Raw genomic sequence first — 27,538 nt, 5'->3', positions numbered from 1 at the left:
CTCGTTTTCCTGTAATGCAGAAAGCTTTCCATAGCTGTGCTCTTCCCTGAGAGGCCCCTGAGTGTGGCCCCTAGTCCAGCCAGTGTAGTTTAATAAGCCAAGCGCTGGCCAGTCCAGTATACTATAAGTGATGAGAGTCATCCAGACGTTCTCAAGCCCCAGGGGGACGACCGCAGCACTGTGGGGATTCTCACCGAAATTTGGCACTCAGGAGCTGACAAATGATCTTGTGCTCAGATGTACTGTAGTGTTCCTGACAGCTTGACTGAGGGCTTCTTTGTACTGGTTCTCCACTGAGACGACGAGGGTCCGGGGACATCAGGCGAAACGTTAAATAGAACAGATTAGCTGTTCAACGCTGCCAATATTGTTATGTCACTGCCTTGACTTACTGTGTATTTGTTCCGTAGGTATGTGTAAGTTTGGAAATGCAGTAGCCAGTAGTCTAGAAAGAGCATATGTATTGTATTGTATTGTACCGTCACTGCCAATTATTTTCCCTCTTACCAATGTTTTTTTTCTTTCTATTAATTTACAAGGTTGTAAGTCATATGGGGCGGCAAGTAGCCTAGTGGTTTGAGCGTTGGCCCTCAAGTCCCTCGCAATGATTATTTTACTATCTGACTGTGTATTTTAGGCCTGTGTTTCTTTCAGTGTAAAGTTGCATAAAACCACAGCAGCATGGTCAATATTTGCTTGGACTCTACACTTGATTCTGAGTTTTCTAGCATACAGTCCACCTGGATATCAAATATCACTACAACTGCACATGACTGAGGGAGTCATCTTCTTGGAATTTGGGAGGAGGACGTCTAGCGACGAAGAAGCTCCATCCATATTCTGGATGGCTATAGCACTGCTGTTGGTCTCGTGTCTGATTCTGCTTGTTCATGTCCAATCAAGCTGAACTGACAAAGCGTGAAAAGCATGTGAAAGAAGAAAATTAAGAAGGCCTCTTTTTCCCTGCTGTGGCAAAACCTCATTATTCCTCAAGCCCCTCTGTCTGAAAGGGAGGTGTTCCTTGGTGGAGATTACAATCTCCTCCCTCTTCAGTGAGCCTCCAGCGTGTGAGAGAGTTTTGTGCACCGCCTCCCTCCATTCGCTCACTGGCCCTTTCATTCCCTCTCTCCCTCATTCCCTCTCTCCCTCATTCCCTCTCTCCCTCCTCTCCAGCACTGGTTGCACCAGATCCGACTTAAAGAGCTACTCTTCTCTCTTGTTTATTGACTGAGATTTACCCCAAATAACCCTGCAAAGGCCAAGAAATGACTCCCTAAGGAAGGTATCCCAAAGTTTAAAGGTACAGTAGCAACTCTCTTCACACTTTTTAAAATGTGTTTATCTGACTACTGTGTGCTACTGTTTACTCATTACTCACTACTGATTAGTCACTGTGTGGCAGTTCACTACTCGTCCCTCATTATTGGTTAGTACCTATGTGGCAGTTTACTATTGGTTGCTTTCTATTGGTTACTCACTATCTGGCAGCTCAGACTGAACAAAAGCATTCTGTGCTTCCACATGTGGCATTACTAAAGCAGTGGAGTTTTGCTTCCTTCAGTTCTATGCTGTTTCATTGTAGCATGAGCAATGTAGCCAACCTGGACTCAGGGGTAGACGTAACATAGTAAAAGTAAATCAAGAAAACACCAATTTGTATGATATGTTACATTTACTATGGTATGTCTTAATTTTTGAATGTCCATCATCCATTTCGTTTATCATCTCGCGAATTACAATTTGTACAATATGTTACGAATTTGCAAAACGTATGAAATGCCATGAATTTCAAATAGTTGTGACTGACGTTAGCTGGGTAGCTAACGTTAGCTAGGCTAGGGCTAAGTTTAGGGTTCGAACATGCAACCTTTGCATTGCTAGACGTTCGTTATATGTAACCGTCTGTCTTATGTAACCATACCAAAGATAACATATTATGCTAATTTTAGCGTCCCGGATTTAAATTTACTGTGTTACGTCTAGTCTATGAGACCAGGCTGGCTCCTACACTACAACAGCTACTACATAAAGAACCTGTCTGTATTCCTTATATTTTCAGTTCAGATATATTCATCTTTATTTTATATATTTTGTATACGTACATACAGTATGTTCACCTAAAACTGAAATCTAAAAGTAAATTATTGGTGATCAGATCGATGGCAATAGATAGATGACTTTTTTTTTAGGTTATATGACTTACTTTCTGTGAAAATATTTTCCAATCCATGTCATTTGATGTTGCTTTTGTGAAAGTTCCCTTTTCTTTCTGTTCATTCCCACTTGCCCCTTGAGAGTTTCATTTGTGATTATCATTGGAACGTGTAGGTCTACATACTGTACCGTTTTTTAGGTTTCAGTTGTCTGATACTTAATAGTGATTTTTCAATGGATCATTATGGTACATTTCCACTGGCAGGCTTTGCACCAGGTTTTGGTCCAGAGATTGTGGTTGGTAAGTGTGATGATTTGGGGTGGCAGTAACTGAAAGGTTGCTGGTTCGAATACCTGAGCTGACAAGGTGAAAAATCTGTGGATGTGCCTTAAGCAAAGCACTTAACCCTAATTTGCTCCAGGGGTGGCTGACCCAGTAAAACAATGCATTTCACTGCACCTATCTGGTGTATGTGACAATAAAACATGAATTAAACAAATACATATTATAGCCCTCTTCTTCTCTCACATTTTCCACCCTCCTTCCCTCCCCAGATTGTCTCATCTCAGCTCTAAGACCAGTGTGGGGAGCCGGACACAGAATCAGGATCTATAGATCCTCACAGGTGCTGGGAATATAGTGGTACCAGCAACAGCACTACCAGCAACAATGACCAAGAGCAACGGGGAGAACCCGCAGGCCCGAAGCCGAGTCAGACAGATCCGCGATGGCCTCCAGTCCCGTTCCCTGAAGGCTGTGCAGAGGGTGGAGAGTGTCACTAAGGATGATGTCAAGGGTTTCTTCCGCAGAAACGCCTTTGTGATCTTCACTGTCGCTGCGGTCATCATTGGCAAGTGTTGTGTCTTTTAGCCTTTTAGTTTGAGAAATGAGAAAGGGCCAGGAAGAACAGAGTTGGTATTAATTTCCTCATATTCCTCATCCTATCTCTCTCTCTCTCTCTCTCTCTCTCTCTCTCTCTCTCTCTCTCTCTCACACACACACAAATACACACACACACACACACACACACACACACACACACACACACACACACACACACACACACACACACACACACACACACACACACACACACACACACACACACACATTATTAGATTTCCTAAAAAAAAATTGAAAATGGATTGTGTTGAAGGTTGGTATCCACTTAGAATCGATGTTTTCATATTCTCCTTCTCACATCATACAAAATGGGACAATTTGGTCACGATTGATAATCCGCTGTGCCATCAGTGCATCCGATAGCAGTGTAACTTCCCAACATGCCTTCATGCTCTCAGGGAAGAATAATGGGGAGACAGATGAAGTGAGTGGAGGAACCCTTCACTAACCTCTAACCTCTGCCCATTGACCCCTTAGCCTTTCCCAGCAGGATCACAGGAAAAGCTCTGTGATAGAATTCCACACAGCCCCCAGAGAAAGGGTCAATTGAAGTGCCTGCTCCTCCTTTTCCTGAACCCTAACCCTGCCACCTGGAGTCATGTTGAAATTAGGATCACACTAATACAGTGGCCCAAATGGCACCCTATACCTTATATTGTGCACTACGACCATAGGCTCTGGTAAAAAAAGTAGTGCACTATATAGGCATAATAGGGTGCCATTTGGGACACATACTCAACTTCTGTTAGGAGTTTCGTACAAAGGGAACCTTTTTAAAATCCCATATACACTGAGTGGACAAAACATTAGGAACACCTGTTCTTTCCATGATATAGACTGACCAGGTGAATCCAAGTGAAAGCTATGATCTCTTATTGATGTTAAATCCACTTTAATCAGTGTAAATGAAGAGGAGGAGATAGGTTAAAGAAGGACATTTTCAGCCTTGAGACAATGGAGACATGGATTGTGTATGTGTGCCATTCAGAGGGTGAATGGGCAAGACGAAACATAAAAGTGCCTTTGAACAGGGTATGGTAGTAGGTGGCAGGCACACTGGTTTGAGTGTGTCAAGAACTGCAACGCTGCTGGGTTTTTCACGCTAAACAGTTTCCTGTGTGTATGAAGAATGGTCGACCACCAAAACAACATCCAGCCAACTTGACACAACTGTGGGAAGCATTGGATTCAACATGGGCCATCATTCCTGTGGATCTCTTATGACACGTTGTAGAGTCCATGTCCCGATGAATTGAGACTGTTCTGAAGGCAAAGGAGGGTGCAACTCAACATTAGGAAGATGTTCCTAATGTTTTGTACACTCAGTGTAGATCTCTTTAATGATATAAATCTGTGGGATTTTTGTGGATGGATAATTGCATGGATCTGTTCCAGTCAGACTATTATATAGATGAGGTTGTTTATTTTATTTGACAGGTATAGGGCTGGGATTTGCCCTGCGGCCGTACAAGATGACCTACCGCGAGGTGAAGTATTTCTCATTTCCTGGAGAGCTGCTGATGAGGATGCTGCAGATGCTGGTGCTTCCCTTGCTGGTGTCCAGTCTCATCACAGGTGAGACGAGGAACCGCCTGTTCCACCACACTGGAGTTGGGTGAAGTTACCCCTAGATGCTGATCTTGGGTCAGTTTAGTTTCCCACCCCCCACTAATGGTTTAGGTTTCGTTTGGGAGGCTGATCCTAGATCTGTACTTCATCCAGGAGTGTGCCAACTGCTCATACCGTGGCTTTAACTCTACCAACATTGTTTATACTATTGCGATACTACTGCTGAGAACATGAATGGTTTAGCTCATGGGTGTCAAACTCCAAATTTGGCCCGCGGGGTAATTATATTTGGCCCGCGAGACAATACCAAATTACTACTAGAGCTGGCCCGCCGGTATTATACAGCGCATTCACCGCTAATACTACGAATCCCATAATGCTCTGCTGTTGTTTTCGCGCGCCAATCAGGACAGGACCCAGAAACGCCCTCTCCTCTGTGACAGTAGTCATAGCAACATAGACGCTACAACTGTCAGCGCGCTATCCCTTCCCAAAAATGGCGAAAAGAAAGGCAGAAAACAGGAGCTTTCTGGACAAGTGGGAGGCAGAATATCTGTTTACATATGTAAAAGACAAACCTCTTTGTCTTGTTTGTGGAGTCAACGTGGCTGTAAGTAAGGAGTACAACATTAGACGACACTATGAAACGAAACACCATGACAAATACAAGGACCTGGACATGACTCAAAGGAGCCAGAAAGTAGAGGAGATGAAAAGAAGTTTGGTTTCACAACATAATATGTTCAAAAAAGCCACATCACAAAGTGAGGCTGCTGTAAAGGCTAGTTATATAGTGGCAGCAGAGATCGCAAAATCAGCCCGGCCCTTTAATGAGGGAGAGTTCGTGAAAAAGTGCATGATGAAAGTTTGTGACCTCGTATGCCCAGAGAAAAAGCAAGCATTTTCAAACGTGAGCCTGAGCAGGAACACAGTAGCTGATCGCACATGTGATCTTGCCACCAATCTGTATGACCAGCTGATGGAAAAGGGAAAAGATTTCGTTGCGTTCTCCCTCGCTGTGGATGAGAGCTGCGACGCATCTGATACTGCTCAGCTGTCAGTCTTCATCCGTGGAGTGGACTCAAATCTGTGTGTTACGGAGGAGCTATTGGGATTCAAATCAATGCATGGCACAACCACAGGAAAGGAAATCTTTGAGGAGGTTTCCAAATGTGTAACTGAAATAAAGCTGCCGTGGGATAAACTCGTTGGATTAACGACAGATGGTGCGCCAGCGATGTGCGGTAAAAAGAGTGGACTGGTGGGCATGGTTCGGGAGAAGATGCGGGAAGAGAACTGTGCAGGTGAGCTAACTGTTTACCACTGCATCATACATCAGGAATCACTGTGTGCCAAAGCCCTAAAGATGGAACATGTTATGACCACAGTAACACAGGTAGTTAACTTTATAAGAGCCAAAGGTCTGAATCACCGCCAGTTTAAATTTTTTCTAGAGGAGTGTGGTTCGGAATACGCAGACGTGCCGTATCACACAGAGGTGAGATGGCTAAGCAGAGGAAAAGTACTGAACAGATGTTTCGAGCTGCGTGAGGAAATATGTCAATTCCTGGAAACCAAAGGGAAGGATACAGCAGAGCTCCGGGAGCAAAAGTTTCTGTGTGAGCTGGCCTTTCTCTGTGACATCTCGAGCCATCTCGATGCGCTGAACCTGCAGCTTCAGGGGCGGGGGCGCATCATCACAGACATGTACGCTGCAGTGAGGGCCTTTAAAACTAAACTGTGCCTGTGGGAGAATCAGATGCTGCAAGGAAACCCTTGCCATTTTCCCTGCTGCCAAACCATAAAAGCGCAGATCTCTACCGCCGTGTTCCCATGCGCACATGCGTTTGCTGAAAAACTCAGTGTTCTCGCCGCTGAGTTTAGCCGGCGATTTGCCGACTTCGATGTCCAGAAATGTAGGTTTGAACTGCTTAGTAATCCCTTCGCAGTTGATGTGGAAAATGCACCAACCAACATCCAAATGGAGCTGATTGAACTCCAGTGCAACGACACGCTGAAGTCAAAGTATGATGCTGTGGGCGCCGCACAGTTTCCACGGTTCATCCCTGACACAATGCCTCAGCTCCGCACCCAAGCTGCTCAGATGCTCTCCATGTTCGGCAGCACTTATCTATGCGAGCAACTTTTCTCCTCGATGAAGATGACCAAAACAACTCACAGGAGACGTCTGACTGATGAACACCTTCGCTCGATACTGAGGATTTCTTCAGCTCAGAGCCTGAGCCCAGACATTGATGAACTAGCATCCAAGAAGAGATGCCAGGTATCTGGCTTGGGCACATCAGATTAGATCAGTGTGCAATAATTAACGTTTTCTTTGTGTACTTTTTCTTGCTACAAGGCATGGGCTTGAATGGTTGATTGATTTATTATCATTTTATTTGTAAAATTATTAGCCAGTGGAAAAAGTTTATTTTGGTATTTAAATCAGAAGGCTGCAAATAGAAAAGAGGCATACGATTTTTATTTAAATTTTATTTATTTAATAAATGAATGCCATTGATGTGTTTTTTCATTTGAAATTCGATTTTGCATGTCTCCACTATTAAATTATATATTGTATGGTAATAAGCGATGCTTGTTCCATATTCAATGTTAAAGCAAAACTTGTTTGGGTCCATATTAAAAGGTTCATTTGTTCAATGTTGGCCCGCGACTTTGTTCAGGTTTTACATTTTGGCCCACTGGGTATTTGAGTTTGACACCCCTGGTTTAGCTGGACAAGCAGCTATAAGAAATGAACTGCTACTACGGCCCTAAAAACACAGAGGAAAAGTTTCCTCATCAATCTACACATAATACCCCATATTGACATTACAATACCCCATAATGACAAAGCAAAAACAGGTTTTTGGAAAATTGTGCTAATTTATTCAAAATAAAAAACGTATATCACATTTACATACATTTTCAGACCTTTTACTCAATACTTTGTTGAAGCACCTTTGGAAGTGATTATAGCCTCGAGTCTTCTTGGGCATGACGTTACAAGCTTGGCACACCTGTATTTGGAGAGTTTCTCCCATTCTTCTCTGCAGATCTCCTCAAGATCTGTCAGGTTGGACAGGGAGCGTCGCTGCACAGCAATTTTCAGGTCTCTCCTGAGATGTTCGTTCTGGTTCAAGTCCGGGATCTGTCTGGGCCACTCAAGGACATTCAGAGACTAGTCCTGAAGCCAGTCCTTTGTTGTCTTGGCTGTGTGCTTAGAGTCATTGTCCTGTTGAAAGATTAACCTTCGCCCCAGTCTGAGGTCCTGAATGCTCTGGAGCAGGTTTTCATCAAGGATCTCCCTGTACTTTGCTCAGTTCATCTTTGAGTGACTGGTTGATGTGTGCAGAGGGTCCCTGGTTCGAGCCCAGGTTGGGGCGAGGAGAGGGACGGAAGCTATACTGTTACATCATCCTACACCGTAGGGATGGTGCCAGGTTTCCTGCAGACGTGATGCTTGGCATTCAGTCCAAGGAGTTGAATCTTGATTTCATCAGATAAGAGAATCTTGTTTCTCATGGTCTGAGCATCCTTTAGGTGCCTTTTGGCAAACTCCAAGCAGGCTGTCATACCATAAAGGCCTGATTGGTGGAATGCTGCAGAGATGGTTGTCCTTCTAAGGTTCTCCTATCTCCACAGAGGAACTCTGGAGCTCTGTCTGAGTGACCATTGAGTTCTTGGTCACCTCTCTGACCAAGGCCCTTCTCCCCGATTGCTCAGTTTGGCCGGGCGGCTAGCTCTAGGAAGAGTCTTGGTGGTTCCAAACTTCTTCCATTTAAGGATGACGGAGGCCACTGTGTTCTTGGGGACCTTCAATGCTGAAGAAATGTTTTGGTACCCTTCCCCAAATCTGTGCCTCGCACAATCCTGTCTCTGAGATCTACGGACAATTCCTTCGACCTCATGGCTTGGTTTTTGCTCTGACATGCACTGTCAACAGTGGAACCTTATATAGACAGGTGTGTGCATTTCCAAATCATGTCCAATCAATTTCATTTACCACAGGTGGATTCCAATCAAGTTGTAGAAACAGCTCAAGGATGATCAATGGGAACGGGGTGCACCTGAGCTCAATGTCGAGTCTCATAGCAAAGGGTCTGAATGCTTTCTGTTTTTTATTTGTAATACATTTGCACAAAGTTCTAAAAACCTGTTTTCGCTTCGACATTATGGGGTATTGTAATGTCATTATGGGGTTTTGTGATGTCATTATGGGGTTTGTGATGTCATTATGGGGTCTTGTGGTGTCATTATGGGGTATTGTGTGTAGAACGATTGAGAATTTATTTTTATTCAATCCATTTTAGAATAAGGCTGTAACGTAACAAAATGTAGAAAAAGGGAAGGGGTCTGAATACTTTCCGAATGCACTGTAGCCTTTAGAAGAGGCCACTTTTCCAACTCTTAACTAATACAATATTACACTGAACAAAAATATAAATGCATCATGTAAATTGTTTGTCCCATGTTTCAGGAGCTGAAATCAAAATAATCACAGAAATGTTCCATATGCACAAAAAGCTTATTTCTCAAATTTTGTGCACAACTTGTTTACATCCCTGTTAGTGAGCATTTCTCCTTTGCCAAGATAATCCATCCACCTGACAGATGTGGCATATCAAGAAGCTGATTAAACAGCATGATCATTACACAGATGCACCTTGTGCTGGGGTCAAGAAAGGGCCACTCTAAAATGTGCAGTTTTGTCACACAACACAATGCCACAGATGTGTCAAGATATGAGGGAGTGTGCAATTGGCATGCTGACTGCAGGAATGTCCACCAGAGCTGTTGCCAGAGAATTTAATGTTCATTTCTCTACCATAAACTGCCTACAATTTCGTTATAGAGAATTTGGCAGCATGTCCAACCGGCCTCACGCCAGCCGTGGGCCTCCACATCCGGCTTCTTCACCTGCGGAATCGTCATTGGGCGGGTGCTGAGGAGTATTTCTGTCTATAATAAAGCCCTTTTGTCCAGAAAAACATATTCTGATTGGCTGGTTCTGGCTCCCCAGTTGGTAAGCCTATTCCCTCCAAGGACCACTCATGGCTGCACCCCTGCCCAGTCATGTGAAATCTATAGATTAGGATTTTCCTCATATGAACTTTATCTCAGTAAAATCTTTGAAATTGTTGCGTTTATATTTGTGTTCAGTATATATTGATAGATATTGCTATGTGATTTAGGTGAACACTTTCTTTGTTGTTTCTTGACTTTACCATGTACCTCTGAGGTCACGTCCTAATGGCACCCTATTCCCTATATAGTGGACTTCTTTTATTCAGGCCAAGTACACTATTTAGGGGAATAAGGTGGTATTTAGGACCTAACCTGAGAGCAAACAGTATTCCATGTTTACCAGTGCATGTTTTTTGGGGTCCAGTTGTGCTTCTAAATGACCTTACAGGAGGGTCATGTTCCAAAGACAGATATTTGTATTTATTTGTCCCAATTTTTAGCCAATGTACATAGTCAAACCAAAACATCAGTGATGTTTCCGGACGGGCTCGTACCTTGTCGTGTCTGCTTGTTTGTATTTGACAGGAAGTGGGCGATATGCATGTGACCTCTGAGTGGTTGCTCACAGTGAGTGACAGAGGGCTGGCCAAGTTCCCTTGAAGTCCTCTTGGCCTATAATAACACGCTTTGTACCATGCAGCTCTTCATTAACATATCCTCTGAGCTAATGTCACATGATACATGATAGTAAACAAAGCTCTGTGTTTTCAGACCAAAGCTCTTCAAGAAATCCCTGTAGTATGTACAGTGGTGTAAAGTACTTAAAAACCTTTTAAGAATCAGACCATTGTTTTCAATTTTGCCTAAAATGACAAACCCAAGTCTAACTGCCTGTAGCTCAGGCCCTGAAGCAAGGATATGCATATTCTTGGTACCATTTGAAAGGAAACACTTTGAAGTTTGTGGAAATGTGAAAGGAATGTAGGAGAATCAAACACAATAGATCTGTTAAAAGATAATACAAAGAAGAAGAAAAAAAACGTTCCTTTGTATTTTTTTTGTACCATCATCTTTGAAATGCAAGAGAAAGGCCATAATGTACTACTCCAGCCCAGGTGCAATTTAGATTTTGCCCACTAGATGGCAGCAGTGTATGTGAAACGTTTTAGACTGATCCAATGAACCATTGCATTTATGTTAAAAAAAATGTATTAAGTCTGCCCAAATGTGCCTAATTGGTTTATTGATACATTTTCAAGTTCATAACTGTGCACTCTCCTCAAACAATGTCATGGTATTCTTTCACTGTAAAGCTACTGTAAATTGGACAGTGCAGTTAGATTAACAAGAATTTAAGCTTTCTAACCATATCAGATATGTCTATGTCCTGGGATGTTTTCTTGTTACTTACAACCTCATGCTAATCACATTAGCCTACGTTAGCTCAACCGTCCCGTGGGAGTGTCACCGACTTCAAAGTACTACTTTTGCTTCACTATATTCCTGAAGAAAATAATGTAATTTCTACTCCATACATTTTCCCTGACACCCAAAAGTACTCATTACATTTTGAATGCTTCGCAGGACCGGAAAATTGCCTAATTCACGCACTTATCAAGAGAACATCCCTGGTTATCCCTACTGCCCCTGATCTGGTGGACCAACAAAACACATGCTTCATTTGAAAATATACTTACTATGAAGGTGATATGTGGCTGTCCCTACCTAGCTATCTTAAAATGAATGCATTATCTGTAAGTCACTCTGGATAAGAGCATCTGCTAAATGACTAAAATGTCAAATAGAATAATAGTGTGAAGTTGTGAAAATTATGATAATTCCCTTTTAGTGTAAGAGCTGTTTAAAAAGACTGGTGGGATGGACTTTTGGCCTTCCTGGTGACATCACCAGGCAGTCAATTAGTTAATAGACCAATAAGAAAGAGAGTTTCAAACCACTCAGCCAATAACAACTAGTTTTCAGTTTTCCCCTCCCCAATCAAACCACTCCCAGTCAGCCCTTGCAAAAAGCTATTTTTGTTTATTTTTGACCATTTGAATTGAAAGCAATCACGCTAAGGTACTTAATTGTTACCCAGAAATGATTTGATATTGAGATAAACACGGCTGCATTGGATCTTTAATCAATGCATTTGTAGGTACATCTGCACAGTATGTTTGTCAGCCAGCCTGTAATTTAATAGGATCTGTGTTCAGACTGAGCTCTGGGAAGTTGTAGTATCGACCATAAACCTTCAGATCTGTTTTGGGGGAGTAAAGATAGGTGATGGAGTGTTGAGTTACAGATGAACAGATGGAATGGAGAGAGCGTAATGAAGGGGAAGAGTGAACTGAACAGGGGGTTGTTGTGAGACTAGGTGGTGCTGCTCCTGTGTGGTCGCCAGTCTCTTCACCCAACAGGAGCTTCCGACTCGGGTCGAGTAGGGTCAAGGGTCACGGTGGACATGCAGAGACAGCCTGGAGAGACAAAGCAGCCTTTCTCTCACCTCATGAAAAGAAACTCTTTCAGTAAGATGTTTCCCGCCTGTTTCCCGCCTGTTTCCCAAAAAAAGCATTTCACACTTTAAAAACGTGAGGGGGATGTTTTTTCCCCCATTTTTACTGGTGGAAATTTAATCTATAATTTAGAATTTGACAATGGAGGAAAGATCCATTGAAAGTGATAGGAAATGTTTGGGTCTCTTTGATACTGCGAACTTTGTGTAGAGTAAAGTAAACCCCCCAAAACAGTGAAGAAGAGAATAACTTTATTAAGGAGCATAATGGGCAATTATTTTCTGGAAATATATAATCTTATCAGTATTACTACATCTGTGAAAGTGTTTCCTCATCTAGCATACTGTGTTAAACAGCTGTAGGAAACATTACGTTGGTCATTGGCTCATAAAACCGCTGCAGGGTTTGATTTACACTATGAAATGGGAAACTCTTGTTGCCTGACTACATTGGAGTCTACGGTTAGAGAATGACATCAATGTTAACATTGGGTTGCTGCCACATTGAGACTTGAAATAAACACTTTGATTCAGACTACGACATATAGAGAATGTAGGGAAACTTTTTGGGATCCCATCAAATGCAAACATGGTTGTGATAAAAATGGATGGATATTGTTGAGCATGGCTAATATGACTTCTGATGGTACAAAATATGTTACATACAACTTCGGATTGCAACATTGTAAGAAGAGTGAAACATTTAAATATATTGTGACATACAACATTTAAAGGGGTTTGACACTTTTATACTGAACAAAAACATAAACGCAACATGTAAAGTGTTGAACTCATTTTTCACTAGCTGAAATAATCTCAGAAATGTTCCATACGCACAAAAAGCTTATTTCTCTCAAATTTTGTGGACAATTTATTTTTTAAATATTTTTTTTTACATCCTTGTTAGTGAGCAGTTCTCCTAATTATAATCCATCCACCTGACAGGTGTGGCTTATAAAGAAGCTGATTAAACAGCATGATCATTACACAGGTGCACCTTGTGCTGGGGACAATAAGGCCACTCTAAAAATTTGCAGTTTTGTCACACAACACAATGCCAGAAATGTCTCAAGTTTTGAGAGAGTGTGCAATTGGCATGGTGACTGCAGGAATGTCCACCAGAGTTGTTGCCTAGATAATTTAATGTTAATTTCTCTACCATAAGCCGCCTCCAATGTTGTGTTAGAGAATTTGGCAGTATTTCCAACCGGCCTCACAACCGCAGACCACATGTAACCATGCCAGCCGTGGACCTCCACATCCGGCTTCTTCACCTGTGGGATCGTCTGAGACCAACTACCCAGACAGCTGATGAAACTGTGGGTTTGCACAACCAAAACATTTCTGCACAAACTGTCAGAAAACGTCTCAGGGAAGCTCATCTGCGTGCTCGTCGTCTTGACCTGACTGCAGTTTGGCGTCGTAACCGACTTCAGTGGGCAAATGCTCACCTTCGATGAGCACTGGCATGCTGGAGTAGTGTGCTCTTCACGGTTGAATCCTGGTTTCAACTGTACCGGACAGATAGCAGACAGCATGTATGGTGTCGGGTGGGCGAGCGGTTTGCTGATGTCAACGTTGTGAACAGAGTGCTCCATGGTGGCGGTGGGGTTATGTTATGAGCAAGCATAAGCTATGGATAACGAACACAATTGCTTTTTATCAATGGCAATTTGAATGCACAGAGATACCGTGACGAGATCCTGAGGCTTATTGTCGTGCCATTCATCCACCGCCATCACCTCATGTTTCAGCATGATAATCCGCAGCCCCATGTCGCAAGGATCTGTACACAATTCCTGGAAGCTGAAAATGTCCCAGTTCTTCCATGGCCTGCATGCTCACCAGATATGTCACCCATTGAGCATGTTTGGAATGATCTCGATCGACATGTACAACAGCGTGTTCCATTTCCTTCCAATATCCATATGTTGTTTAGTGTATATCCCAATATGTTACTGTTAAATTGTACCGTAATATCTAGATGATTTCTGACATTGCCTGTCCTTCAAAGTATTTTGTTTGTTCCAAGTCATTAGATGGGAGAGGGAGAGAGAGACGGGGGTTGAGAGAGGGAAAGAGACGGCGGTAGAGAGAGGGAGAGACAGAGGTAGAGAGAGAGAGAGACAGAGGTAGAGAGAGAGAGAGGGTCTGGGGTCCGCTCACCAACCAAGAATTCAAAACACCAAATTGAGACTGCATGCAGAACTCTGCAAAAATATCCTCAGTGTACAACGTAAAACATCAAATTATGCATGCAGAGCAGAATTAGACCGATACCCGCTAATTATCAAAATCCAGAACAGAGCCGTTAAATTCTACAATCACCTAAAAGGAAGCGATTCCCAAACTTTCCATAACAAAGCCATCGCCTACAGAAAGATGAACCTGGAGAAGAGTCCCCTTAGCAAGCTGGCCCTGGGACTCTGTACACAAACCCAAACAGACCCCACAATGCCCCAGGACAGCAACACAATTAGACCCAACCAAATCATGAGAAAACAAAAAGAGAATTACTTGACACATTGGAAAGAATTAACAAAAAAACTGAGCAAACTAGAATGCTATTTGGCAGAGTACACAGTGGCAGAATACCTGACCACTGTGACTGACCCAAACTTAAAGAAAGCTTTGACTATGTACAGACTCAGTGAACATTGCTATTGAGAAAGTAGGCAGACCGCCGTAGGCAGACCTGGCTCTCAAGAGAAGACAGGTTGCGCACACTCCCCACAAAACGGGGTGGAAACTGAGCAGCACTTCCTCACCTCCTGCCAAATGTATGTCCATATTAGAGACACATATTTCCCTCAGATTACACAGATCCACAAAGAATTCAAAAACCAACCCAATTTTGATAAACTCTCATATCTACTGGGTGAAATACCACAGTGTGCCATCACAGCAGCAAGATGTGTGACCTTTTGCCACAAGAAAAGGGCAACTAGTGAAGAACAAACACCTTTGTAAATTCAACCCATATTTATGTTTATTTATTTTCCCTTTTATACTTTAACCATTTGCACATCGTTACAACACTGTATATATACATAATAGGACATTTGTAATGTCTTTATTCTTTTGGAACTTCTGTGAGTGTAATGTTTACATGTTTCCCATGCCAATAAAGCCCTTAAATTGAAATTGAAATTGAATTGAGAGAGAGAGGGAGAGAGAGACATAGGTAGAGAGAGAGGCCTCTGTCGTTTTCTCCCTCTTTTCGTCAGCTGCTCTAATTACTGCTATGTGTGGTTTGCTTGTGACGAGGGCCCTCATGGCTCTCCTTCCTTGTCCTCTTACTACACATAAAACACTGCATTTCCTTCCGTTGCTTTCTAGAAGAGAAAAAAACATATTGTGGCCAGGCATTTCATGACACCACATAAGAGGGAAGTGCAGAGGTTTAAAGGGTGGGTGGGTGGATGAATGGGGAGATAGGGGGTGGGGTCATGGAGGTCATACAAGGGGTGTGTGGTGGGGCCTCTGCTCACATGAACCCACTCGTTAGTTCTAGCCCATGGCTAAATCAGGCTAATCCGTTTTTTACACTAACTCAGTGTATTCGGAAAGTATTCAGACCCTTTGACTTTTTCCACATTTTGTTACGTTACAGCCGTATTCTAAAATGGATGAAATAGTTTTATTTCACTCATCAATCTACATACGATACCCCATAATGACAAAGCAAAAACAGTTTTTTTGAAATGTTTGCAAATGTATTTAAAATAAAAAACTGAAATACCTTATTTTTTGCTTTGTCATTATGGGGTATTGATGAGGGGAAAAAAACAATTGATCCATTTTATAATAAAGCTGTAATGTAACAAAATGTGGAAAAAGTCAAGGGGTCTGAATACTTTCTGAATACACTTTGCCTCTGTTTTGCTCATCTGGATGTATGTATAATCTCTCATTTTAAAGTTAACACCACACTTTTGATGCACAGTTGGCAATGTAGGCCTAAACAGTGCCTTGATTGGCACGATCAGTTGTCTTCCAGATGTTTTTGCCATAAAAAAATAGTCATAAAAATCACTGTTCATAAAAGGTCTAAGTCAATAAAGAACATCAGACAGACTATCTGCATTTGCATCAGTTCAATAAATGAAGGAACCCTGCAGGGAACTTCTACTTCTGACAGGCTTCAAATAAATAGTTATCTTTTGTCTGTTGTGCTAATGCCAGAGATCTGGGTTTGCATCCCAAAAGGCACCCCATTCCCTATATAGTGCACTACTTTTAAGTGAATAGAGTACCATTTAGGACAGAACCTATACAGAGTTAATGGCCTCATGCTCATTGTCCGGGACCTATAGGAACTGAATAGGTATTGTGCTGGATGGCTGTGAATTTTAGTTGGTATAGCTCTAACATCACAATGTCTCCTCTACGCTCCTCTCCTCTAGAACTCTTTGAATAACCCTTCTGGTTCCATTTATAACCCTTTTGAGTTCCTTTACACAAAGGGTTCTACATGGAACCCAAAAGAGTTCTACCTGGAACCACAAATTATTCTACCTGCAACCAAAAAGGGTCTTGCTATGGGGACAGCTGAAGAACCCTGTTGGAACCCTTTTCCTAAGGGTGTACAGCACCTTGGTTTAATGAACATTCTCTGTATGAGAAAGTAATTATTTCACTCTCAAGGATGAAAATGCGGTGGCTGCATTTCTTGTTGCCAAAGTGACGGGGGAGAATCAATGTAGCTGTGCAAGCTGGACTAAGTCAACAAGTTTTCCCAGGGTTGTCCAAAAGGGAAAAAGGGGGTGGGGGGAGTAAAGAAAGAGAATTGCAGGCAATAAGATTAGTGTGTAAAGGAGGAGAGCGGAGGAGAGAGACTGGGACAGAGGGCCATGTAGGGGTCACACAGTGCACCTCTGAAAAGAACACATGCATCACATCTCATTCACACAAAAGGCTGAACTGGGGGAATACCCCATAAGGACAGCTGACACTGAAAATATGTCGCTAACTAACGTCATTGCTATTGAAGCAAGCTCATTGTCTCAGTATGTTTTCCTCCCCAGAATAACAATTTTTTTAAATATCTCACTTTAACATCGTCTACATCCCGTCAAAGAGATTCAAACTCAGGTACAGTGACCCAGCTGAAGCAGTCCAGCCTGAAAGTCACAGCTAGTTTCAATTCCTGTGTGAGAAAAAGTCAGGGGAGAGTGGTGGGCTGTGTCCCAAATAGCGCCCTAGTCATTATAGAGGGAATAGGGAGCCATTTGGGACACAAACTTGGTGAGCATGACAGGTCTGGGATTGTCATCAAGTGTTTTCTCTATTCTCAGACTGACTCACCAGGCTGTCTTTTTGTCCCACCAGGCATTGCAGCATTGGACAGCCGTGCCTCTGGGAAGATGGGTATGAGGGCAGTGGTGTACTACATGACCACCACAGTCATCGCAGTCTTCATCGGCATCGTCATGGTGCTCATCATCCACCCTGGGAAGGGCTCCAAGGATGAATTCAAAAATCAGCAGAAGATCGAGCAGGTCAGCCCTGCTGACGCTTTCCTGGACCTCATCAGGTAGGCCATAATTATTGTCGTGTATTCAGGGTGGTGCCCTGACCGGGACTCAAACCCAGGTCCAGCGATTGTCAACCCAACACCTTAACCGTTACGCCAAGAGGTCCGAAATTTGCTGACGAGGTCACTTGGTGTTGTGTTAAGAGTCGCAACTGTACTTTATACTGCTTCCTGTTGCTGTTCTGTTGTTGTTTCCTGTTGCTGTTCTGTTGTTGTTTCCTGTTGTCATTCTGTTGTTGCTTCCTGTTGCTGTTCTGTTGTTGCTTCCTGTTGCTGTTCTGTTGTTGCTTCCTGTTGCTGTTCTGTTGTTGCTTCCTGTTGCTGTTCTGTTGTTGTTTCCTGTTGCTGTTCTGTTGTTGTTTCCTGTTGCTGTTCTGTTGTTGTTTCCTGTTGCTGTTCTGTTGTTGTTTCCTGTTGCTGTTCTGTTGTTGTTTCCTGTTGCTGTTCTGTTGTTGCTTCCTGTTGCTGTTCTGTTGTTGCTTCCTGTTGCTGTTCTGTTGTTGCTTCCTGTTGCTGTTCTGTTGTTGCTTCCTGTTGCTGTTCTGTTGTTGCTTCCTGTTGCTGTTCTGTTGTTGCTTCCTGTTGCTGTTCTGTTGTTGCTTCCTGTTGCTGTTCTGTTGTTGTTTCCTGTTGCTGTTCTGTTGTTGTTTTCTGATTTTCTCTTACATTCACATGAATGATCAGTTTGTCACTTTAAAGGAAAATAAAAAGCAAGTACAATGCTTTGTCAGTACTGAGATTTGATTGGTTTGTTTCTCTCTTCTAGAAACATGTTCCCTCCAAACATTGTGCAAGCTTGCACTCAGCAGGTAAGTCCTTTTCTGTTCCAAAATGTAAACCTGGACCGTACATCGATCTCACTGACAGATTTGTACGAAGGGAACAATGTGAAACCCAGAACAGTGCCGTATCCAGATAGTATTAACGAAGCCTAGTAATATAACCCACAGGGGAATATCAGAGTCCACTGCTTATCGCGAATACACTGAGTATACCAAACATTAGGAACACCTTCCTCAGAACAGACTCAATTCATTGGGGTAGAAAGCCTTCCACAGGGATGCTGGCCCATGTTGACTCCAATGCTTCCCACTGTTGTGTCATGTTGGCTGGATGTCCTTTGGGTGGTGGGCCATTGTTGATACACTGGTGAGTGTCAAAAACCCAGCAGCGTTGTTGCAGTTCTTGACACAAACCGGTGCACCTGGCACATACTATCATACCCCTTTCAAAGGCACTTAAATAATTGTGTCTTGCCCATTCACCCGCTGAATGGCACACATACACAATCCATGTCTCAAGGCTTAGAAATCCTTCTTTAACCTGTCTCCTTCATTTCATTTACAATATTTGAAGTGGATTTAACAGTTGACATCAAAAAGAGTTCATAGATTTCACCTGGTCAGTCTGTCATGGAAATAGCAGGTGTTCTTAATGTTTTGTACACTCAGTGTACATGACATATTATACAATAATATATACCATTTAGCAGATGTTTTTATCCATAGAGACTTACAGTCATGCATGCATACATTTATCATATCGGTGGTCCCAGGAATCAAACCCACTATCCTGGCATTGCAGGTGCAATGCTCAACCCACTGAGCTACAGAGGACCAGGTATTTTATGTAATAAAGTGTGTTGGTTTTTTCATTGTTAATCTGCTCTTAGAAATCTACCTACCCGTATACAGTGGATTTGGAAAGTATTCAGACCCCTTGACTTTCCACATTTTGTTACGTTACAGCCTTATTCTAAAATGGATTTAAAAAAAAATCCTAATCAAATCAAATGAATTTTTATTTGTCACATACACATGGGTAGCAGATAATAATGCGAGTGTAGCGAAATGCTTGTGCTTCTAGTTCCGACAATGCAGTAATAACCAACGAGTAATCTAACCTAACAATTCCACAACTACTACCTTATACACACAAGTGTAAAGGGATAAAGAATATGTACATAAAGATATATGAATGAGTGATGGTACAGAACGGCATAGGCAAGATGGAATAGATGGTATAGAGTACAGTATATACATATGAGATGAGTAATGTAGGGTATGTAAACATTATATTAAGTGGCATTGTTTAAAGTGGCTAGTGATACATTTTTACATAAATTTCCATTACTAAAGTGGCTGGAGTTGAGTCAGTATGTTGGCAGCAGCCACTCAGCCACTACACACAATACCCCATATTGACAAAGCAAAAATGGGTTTTTAGACATTTTTGCTAATTTATTAAAAATAACAACTGAAATACCTTATTTACATAAGTATTCAGACCCTTTGCTATTAGACTCGAAATTGAGCTCAGGTGCATCCTGTTTCCATTGATCATCCTTGAGCTGTTTCTTCAACTTGATTGGAGTCCAGCTGTGGTAAATTCAATTGATTGGACATGATTTGGAAAAGCACACACCTGTCTATATAAGGTCCCACAGTTGACAGTGCATGTCAGAGCAAAAACCAAGTTGTGAGGTCGAAGGAATTGTCCGTAGAGCTCTGAGACAGGATTGTGTCGAGGCACAGATCTGGGGAAGGGTACCAAACAATCTCCGCAGCATTGAAGGTCCCCAAGAACACAGTGGCCTCCATCATTCTTAAATGGAATAAGTTTGTAACCACCAAGATTCTTCCTAGACCTGGCCACCCGGCCAAACAGAGCAATCGAGTAGAAGGGTCTTGGTCAGGGCGGTGACCAAGAATCCGATGGTCACTCTGACAGAGCTCTGGAGTTCCTCTGTGGAGATGGGAGAACCTTCCAGAAGGACAACCACCTCTGCAGCACTCCACCAATCAGGCCTTTATGGTAGAGTGTCCAGACGGAAGTCACTCCTCAGTAAAATTACAGCCCGCTTGGAGTTTGCCAAAAGGCACCTAAAGGACTGTCAGACCATGAGAAATAAGATTCTCTGGTCTGATGAAACCAAGACTGAACGCTTTGGTTTGAATGCCAAGCATCAAGTCTGGAGGAAACGAGTCACCATCCCTACGGTGAAGCATGGTGGTGGCAGCATCATGCTGTGGGGATGTTTTTCAGTGGCAGGGACTGGGAGACTAGTCAGGATCGAGGGAAAGATGAACTGAGCAAAGTACAGAGAGATCCTTGATGAAAACCTGCTCCAGAGCGCTCAGGACCTTAGACTGGGGCGAAGGTTCACCTTCCAACAGGACAATGACTCTAGGCACACAACCAAGACAATGCAGGAGGGGCTTCGGGACATGTCTCTGAATGTCCTTGAGTGGCCCAGTCAGAGCCCGGACTTGAATCCAATCGAACATCTCTAGAGAGACCTGAAAATAGATGTGCAGCGATGCTCCCTATCCAACCTGACAGAGCTTGAGGAGATCTGCAGAGAAGAATGGTAGAAACTCCCCAAATACAGTTGTGCCAAGTGTCATGAAGTGCCCTTGGGGGAAGGATCATAGGCACCCCCCCCCCCCTCTCTCTCTCCACAGTTTTATGATGGTCATAAATACCTGCAGGAAAACTCTCTGTCCCACTCTCAGCAATGGAAGTTAAATCCTTTTGTTACCACAGGGAGAGACATTGCAGTACAGTAAATAGTATTTCTGTATTCCAAACATTTGGAATGGTCCATGGGTATTTAAAGAACAATCCTGTCGAATTTGGTAATCATTTGTGATGTAACTAAAGACGGTAGAACAACATAACTGTATCTCTGACTGTATATATTTACCCGTTATCAGACTCGCATGTCACGTTCTGACCTTTATTTCCTTTGTTTTTGTCTTTAGTTAGTTGGTCAGGGCGTGAGTTGGGGTGGACAGTCTATGTTCTGTGTTTCTATGTTTAGGTGTGTAATTTGGCCTGATATGGTTCTCAATCAGAGGCAGGTGTTTTTCATTGTCTCTGATTGGGAACCATATTTAGGTAGCCTGTTTTGTATTGTGGGTTGTGGGTTGTGGGTTATTGTCTATGTCTATACGTTGGTTGCTTGTGTCTGCACTTTCGTATTATAGCGTCACGTTCGTTTTGTTGTTTTGTAAGTTTGTATAGTGTGTTTAAGTGTTCTTCGTTTAATAAATTAGAAGAATGGATTCACATCAAGCTGCGTTTTGGTCCGATCTTTACTCCTCCTCAGACGAGGAGGATTACGACGATCGTGACATCCCAGGAGGAACGTATATGATTAAATGTGAAACTATTTGTGAGAAGATGTAATGTGATGTTAGCCTTCTAAATGAGAGAATTGTTTTTCATTTGAAGTCTTCACCAAGTCAGTGACCACGCCCACATGAGCACAGAAATTACATCGGCGTCATAGAACGCCCCCTTTTCCCAGAGTGTATAAAACCCACTTCCATCAAAATGTACATTAGGCCAACAAGACCAACAGCGTGAGCTGAGAGGCACGTAATGGCTAGAACTCTGAAACTTTCGACAGAGAAGAAGAAAATCTCTACAAAACTAAAGAATACACATTCACAGTCTGCAGCTGTATATGTAAAATAGTCTAGGAATCTCAACCGAAGACGAGAGGAGAACATTTCCCTATCAAACGACCATTGGTACATCTCACGTATCCATTGTAACAGACAGACGCTACAACTACAAAGGATCTGGGAGACAAACCAGAGACTTTCTGTCGACTGACTCTCCAGCAAATGGACTGGCGATTTCAACAGAGACAACAAAGGCATACAATCGTAAATATGTAAATTGCAATTATTTTCGAATGAGCGGCCATTCATGTGCAAAGTATTAGCATTTCCATGAGCATAGTTATCAGCTGTGTGTACAATAGTGGAGTCGTTTTGTTTTTTCTCCCGCTCTTTCTCACCTGCCCCTCCCTTTTAATTTGTGTAACAAGCCGTCATATCGGTTTTGTCCACTAGTGACTTTTCATTGTATCATGTTAGTAACCAATGTATAACCTATCCTGTGTGTGTTTATGTACTTCTGTGTGATTATTTAGTTAGTAAATAAATAATTAAGCAATTGGTATATCGCTGATTCATCATTTATGCTAGGGTTCGTGCTGATATCCAAGAGTTTGCGACATTCAGAATATGACTGATGAGGTAATAATACATTAATAAGGGACTGTAATCGATAAGATGTGAAAATATCTGAGAGAGTTAAATTCTGGAAATAGTAACTCTTTAAATAACATTTTCCCGTGGAGTTTACATGATTAGTTTAATCAGGTAATAATTACACATAGAGAATTGATTTGATAATTTAACAGTCTTCACATTATTGATAGTCCAAGACACGCTTGTAGCATCATATCCAAAAAGACTCAAGGCTGTAATCGTTGCCAAAGGTGCTTCAACAAAGTACTGAGAAAAGGGTCTGAATGTGATATTTCAGTTTTTTTTGCAAAGTTTTTGCTTTGTAATTATGTGGTATTGTGTGTAGATTGATAACGGGAAAAAACAATTTAATCCATTTTAGAATAAGGCTGCAACGTAACAAAATGTGGAAAAGTCAAGGGGTCTGAATACTTTCTGAATAGACTGTATATGCACTGAACAAAAATCAATAAAGCTTTGTACCTTTGCCCTACAGTTTAAAACGCAGTACGGAAAGAGAGTGGTCCATGTGAAGATGACGGTGAACGATACCCTCTTCGTCTTGAACGGGACCCAGGGACAGCATATCATGCGGGAGGAGGTGATCCCCATCCCGGGGCAGGTGAACGGGGTCAATGCCCTGGGTCTGGTCGTGTTCTCCATATGCTTCGGTCTCATCATTGGCAGCATGAAGGAGCAGGGAAAGCCCCTCAAGGACTTCTTTGTCTGTCTCAACGAGGCTATCATGAGACTGGTGGCCATTATCATGTGGTGCGTGGTGTAGTGTTAGGCATGGTTTGAATTAGGTTTAGGGTGAAGTTGCCCCTAGACATTGATCTTGGTTCAGTTTTAGGATTGTGGGACTGGAAGCTGATCCTAAATTTGAACCTAGGGGATTCCTAACCCCGGAGCTTTCAAATTACAAGGTGGCTGGGAATTACAGGGTGGCTGGGAATTACAGGCTGGTTAGGAATTACAGGCTGGTTAGGAATTACAGGCTGGTTGGGAATTACAGTGAATTACAGGGCTGGTTGGGAATTACAGGGTGGCTGGGAATTACAGGATGGCTGGGAATTAAAGGGTAGCTGGGAATTACAGGGTGGCTGGGAATTACAGGGTGGCTGGGAATGAAAGAGTGGCTGGGAATTACAAGGTGGCTGGAAATTAAAGGCTGGTTGGGAATTGCAGGCTGATTGGGAATTACAGGGTGGCTGGGAATTACAGGGTGGCTGGGAATTACAGAGTGGCTGGGAATTAAAGCGTGGCTGGGAATTTAAATCTCAATGTGCCGGTCTCTCACCATTTAATTAACCTCTAAATCTATCCAATAAAGAGAAAATACTTCAAAAAATAAGAAAAGTAGAACTTGGTGTTGTGTACTATGTGATAGTGGAAATGTGTTGATCTTGACGGTACCAGAATAACGTGATGTAGCTAACTATCAGCACTCGCTTGGTATTGTGAGCCTAAATTTGACATGGGATTTATTTTGCATTTTTTTTGCATTAGGTATGCACCCGTTGGTATCCTGTTTCTCATAGCTGGGAAGATAGTGGAGATGGATGACATCACAGAAACGGGCGGCCAGTTGGGCATGTACACTATAACAGTCATCATTGGCCTGTCTATCCATGCCTTCCTGGTACTACCCACACTCTACTTTGTGATCACACGGAAGAATCCCTTTGTCTTCATCTGTGGAATCCTACAGGCTCTCATTACCGCGTTGGGGACCTCATCTAGGTGAGTTGTCATGGTGATAGACAGTAGATCTGACTTTTCTGACTCCTAATGTCTCTTCTGTCTCTCTCTCTCTCTCTCGCCTTTCCTCCTGTTCACCCTCAGCTCAGCCACGTTGCCTATCACATTTAAGTGTCTGGAGGAGAACAATGGGATAGATAAGAGAGTGACACGCTTCGTGCTGCCAGTGGGCGCCACCATCAACATGGACGGCACCGCCTTGTACGAAGCTATCGCGGCTCTCTTCATAGCCCAGGTCAACAACATGGACATGAACTTTGGACAGATCCTCACTATAAGGTATGTCCATCCAGTCCATTAACCAAGCTCTTTGGGATGAATCATGACTTATGCTTAGTCTCCCACTAACATCAATGCAAATTCATGGAAGTTAAGATATATTTTTCTGGGATTTAGTAAGCTTCTGGGAAAAGGAGGAGCTGCAGAGGTTGGTTTCCGTGAAACTGAATGAGTCAAGGGTTTGTTAAGGATCGGTGTCCCTTCCACGGAACGGTTGAGCTAACGTAGCCTAATGCGATTAGCATGAGGTTGTAAATAACAAGAACATTTCCCAGGACATAGACATATCTGATATTGGCAGAAAGATTAAATTATTGTTAATCTAACTGCACTGTGTCTTACAGAAGTGATGTGTCCACAGAACTAGAATGACATAACGGGTGGACTGGCAGCTAGTGTGTTCATCTAATCCAATGTTTCCCAAACTCTGTCCTCGGGACCCCAAACAGTGTATGTTATTTTTTATTTTTTATCTAGGCAAGTCAGTTAAAGAACAAATACTTATTTTCAATGACTGCCTTGTTCAGAACGACAGATTTGTTTTTACCTTGTCAGCTCGGGGATGCGATCTTGCAACCTTTCGGTTACTAGTCCAACGCGCTAACCACTAGGATACCTGCCGCCCCACTACACAGTAGATTAGTTTATTATTTGAATCAGCTGTGTAATAGGGAAAAAAACAGAACATGCACCCTTTGAGGACCGAGTTCGGCAAACCCTGATCTAATCTAATCTATTTCTTTGGTTGTGTCTCTCTGTCCTGTGGAATAGCATCACGGCCACAGCAGCAAGTATCGGTGCAGCTGGGATACCACAGGCTGGACTGGTCACCATGGTGATTGTGCTGACCTCTGTTGGACTGCCCACTGATGACATCACCCTCATCATTGCAGTGGATTGGTTCCTGTGAGTACAGTCTATTTTCTGTGACAATTATTTATAGTTTGACTGATATGATCATCTTCTAAAGAAGTTTGGATATTTACTGTGTGGACAGTGTCAGACACAGGGATGGAATTGAAGGATTTGGGGTCCTGACCAGCTGGACTAGTAGACTGCAGTTTCTACCAGCCCATGTGTTGTTCCACTAGCCAAGGGTCCAAAATCTATGCCATGCCATATTTAAGAAGACAGATTTCGGCCTATATTTTGGCATATTTTCTACTAGCCTGGTCTGAAAACTAGCCAGTGACTAACGGGTTAGCTTAATTTCCATCTCTGGACAGAAACCAAAGCCTTAGGGAAGACTCAGTCAGTATAGGTAGTGAGAGACTCCCTTCACATTCCATTCTCCCGAATCCATCTGTTTCTGATTCTATCGACATGTGATTCCTCTAGAGATCTCATGCATGGGATCTAGTGGCTGAGCGTTTCAACTTTTATTTTCTGAGGTTATTTAAACATACCCATTGTGTTCAACGGTAATCATAATATTGTTGTATAGGGGTATTATATATTTTGTATTGTAGATATGTAGTGGTGTAATAATGTTATATGATGTAGTGTTTTATATTTGGTTTTATATGTAATGTAAGTGCTTTAATATATTTGGACCCCAGGTAGAATAGCTGCTGCCTTGGCAGGAACTAATGGGCATCCCTAATAAACCACAGGAAGTGTAGCTGCTGCCTTGGCAGGAACTAATGGGCATCCCTAATAAACCACAGGAAGTGTAGCTGCTGCCTTGGCAGGAACTAATGGGCATCCCTAATAAATCCTATTAAATACAAATAATGTCTACCAGTTTGTGAAATGATACGCCTGGTTTTAGTTTGCCAAACCTCCAATGGAAAATAAACAGTTTTTTTCTCTCTAAGAAATAGGCTGGGTAGTGCATGCCTTTGCCAAATTTCACACCAAAGTGTTGCCTCTGTGCAAACCTTGCCTTTTCTTTGGGGAGAACAATTATTTTTGAAAATGAATCCCTTGTAGGAAAGCTGAAAGAGTAATATTCTGAGTGTTACATTCCCTTTCTGTACGGTATATTATCTCTAACAACTGGACTCCCTCCATTTTATACAGAGACAGGTTGCGTACCACCACTAACGTGCTGGGAGACTCGATTGGCACAGGTATTGTTGAGTATCTGTCTCGTCATGAGTTACAATCCAAGGATGCGGAGATGGGGAACTCTGTGGTGGAGGAGAAAGACAAGAAATCCTACCAGCTCATCGCCCACGAGAACGAGTATGAAAACGAGAAGCCTCCAGACAGTGAGACCAAGATGTAGCACCGCAGTTTGACCACTGTGGTGTTTTTAATCCCATGGTAAAGGGAAGCAACCCATATCAATCCATATCAATCCTCAAAACACAAAAAAAAAAAAAATGATATTGTTTGTTTAGACCAAGAAGCTGAACCAAGAGTATGTACAGGATGTATTTTATTTGATCAAGAGTTCTGCAGCCGTTCGTGCTAATTAGATTTAATTGAATAACTTCTGCAGCCGTTCGTGCTGATTAGATTTCATTGAATAACTTCTTGATATTGATGTAATCAAGAAGATACAGTGGGGTCTGAAATCATTAACACCGTTGATAAAAATTAGCAAAAATGACCGTATCAAATAAATAATTAAAATAATGAGTTATATTGTATGGACAAAAAAGGGAAGTTCTATTATTTTATACTTATAGAATTATAGATAATTATAGATTTTGTTTAACAAGTCATGTATTCTTTTTTCAAAAAGGTAAGGGTCAAAATAATTGACACCCCTGTTTTCAATACCTTGTGAGGATAACGACACTGAGCCTTTTGATAAAATATTTTATGAGTTGGAGAACACATTGGGAGGGATCTTG

General features: G+C 42.4%; 1 protein-coding gene across 3 annotated transcripts; it reads left to right on the top strand.

Moving 5' to 3' along the window:
* The first annotated feature begins 839 nt into the window (after positions 1-839).
* LOC120032547 (excitatory amino acid transporter 1-like) lies at positions 840-27,100 on the top strand. 3 transcript variants are annotated; one of them, XR_005474002.1, is made up of 10 exons: positions 841-1,300; positions 2,710-3,005; positions 4,496-4,633; positions 17,445-17,649; positions 18,416-18,458; positions 23,191-23,465; positions 24,204-24,437; positions 24,540-24,734; positions 25,096-25,184; positions 25,506-25,616. XR_005474002.1 is itself a non-coding variant. In XM_038979054.1 (10 exons), the coding sequence occupies exons 2-10, from the start codon at positions 2,825-2,827 to the stop codon at positions 26,962-26,964; spliced, it is 1,614 nt and encodes a 537-aa protein (XP_038834982.1). In that variant the 5' UTR covers positions 852-1,300; positions 2,710-2,824; the 3' UTR covers positions 26,965-27,100. The 3 variants fall into 3 exon arrangements, 2 of the variants coding, with proteins under 2 accessions (XP_038835695.1, XP_038834982.1); XM_038979054.1 differs by lacking the exon at positions 25,096-25,184 and adding an exon at positions 26,757-27,100 and having other exon boundaries at positions 852-1,300; positions 25,506-25,640; XM_038979767.1 differs by lacking the exon at positions 25,506-25,616 and having other exon boundaries at positions 840-1,300; positions 25,079-25,184.
* The last annotated feature ends 438 nt before the right edge of the window (positions 27,101-27,538 follow it).

The sequence above is a fragment of the Salvelinus namaycush genome, chromosome 1 (assembly GCF_016432855.1).
Source record: "Salvelinus namaycush isolate Seneca chromosome 1, SaNama_1.0, whole genome shotgun sequence".
NCBI classification, from domain to species: Eukaryota; Metazoa; Chordata; class Actinopteri; order Salmoniformes; family Salmonidae; genus Salvelinus; species Salvelinus namaycush.
This window is presented reverse-complemented; position numbering and strand designations above follow the sequence as displayed.

Excerpts from the sequence above, each read along its gene's own strand:
- LOC120032547 (XM_038979054.1), top strand. The coding sequence starts at position 2,825 with ATGACCAAGAGCAACGGGGAGAACCCGCAGGCCCGAAGCCGAGTCAGA. Across the intron at positions 23,466-24,203 it reads CTGGTGGCCATTATCATGTG|GTATGCACCCGTTGGTATCC; the intron begins GTGCGTGGTGTA and ends TTTTTGCATTAG. Across the intron at positions 24,438-24,539 it reads GCGTTGGGGACCTCATCTAG|CTCAGCCACGTTGCCTATCA; the intron begins GTGAGTTGTCAT and ends GTTCACCCTCAG.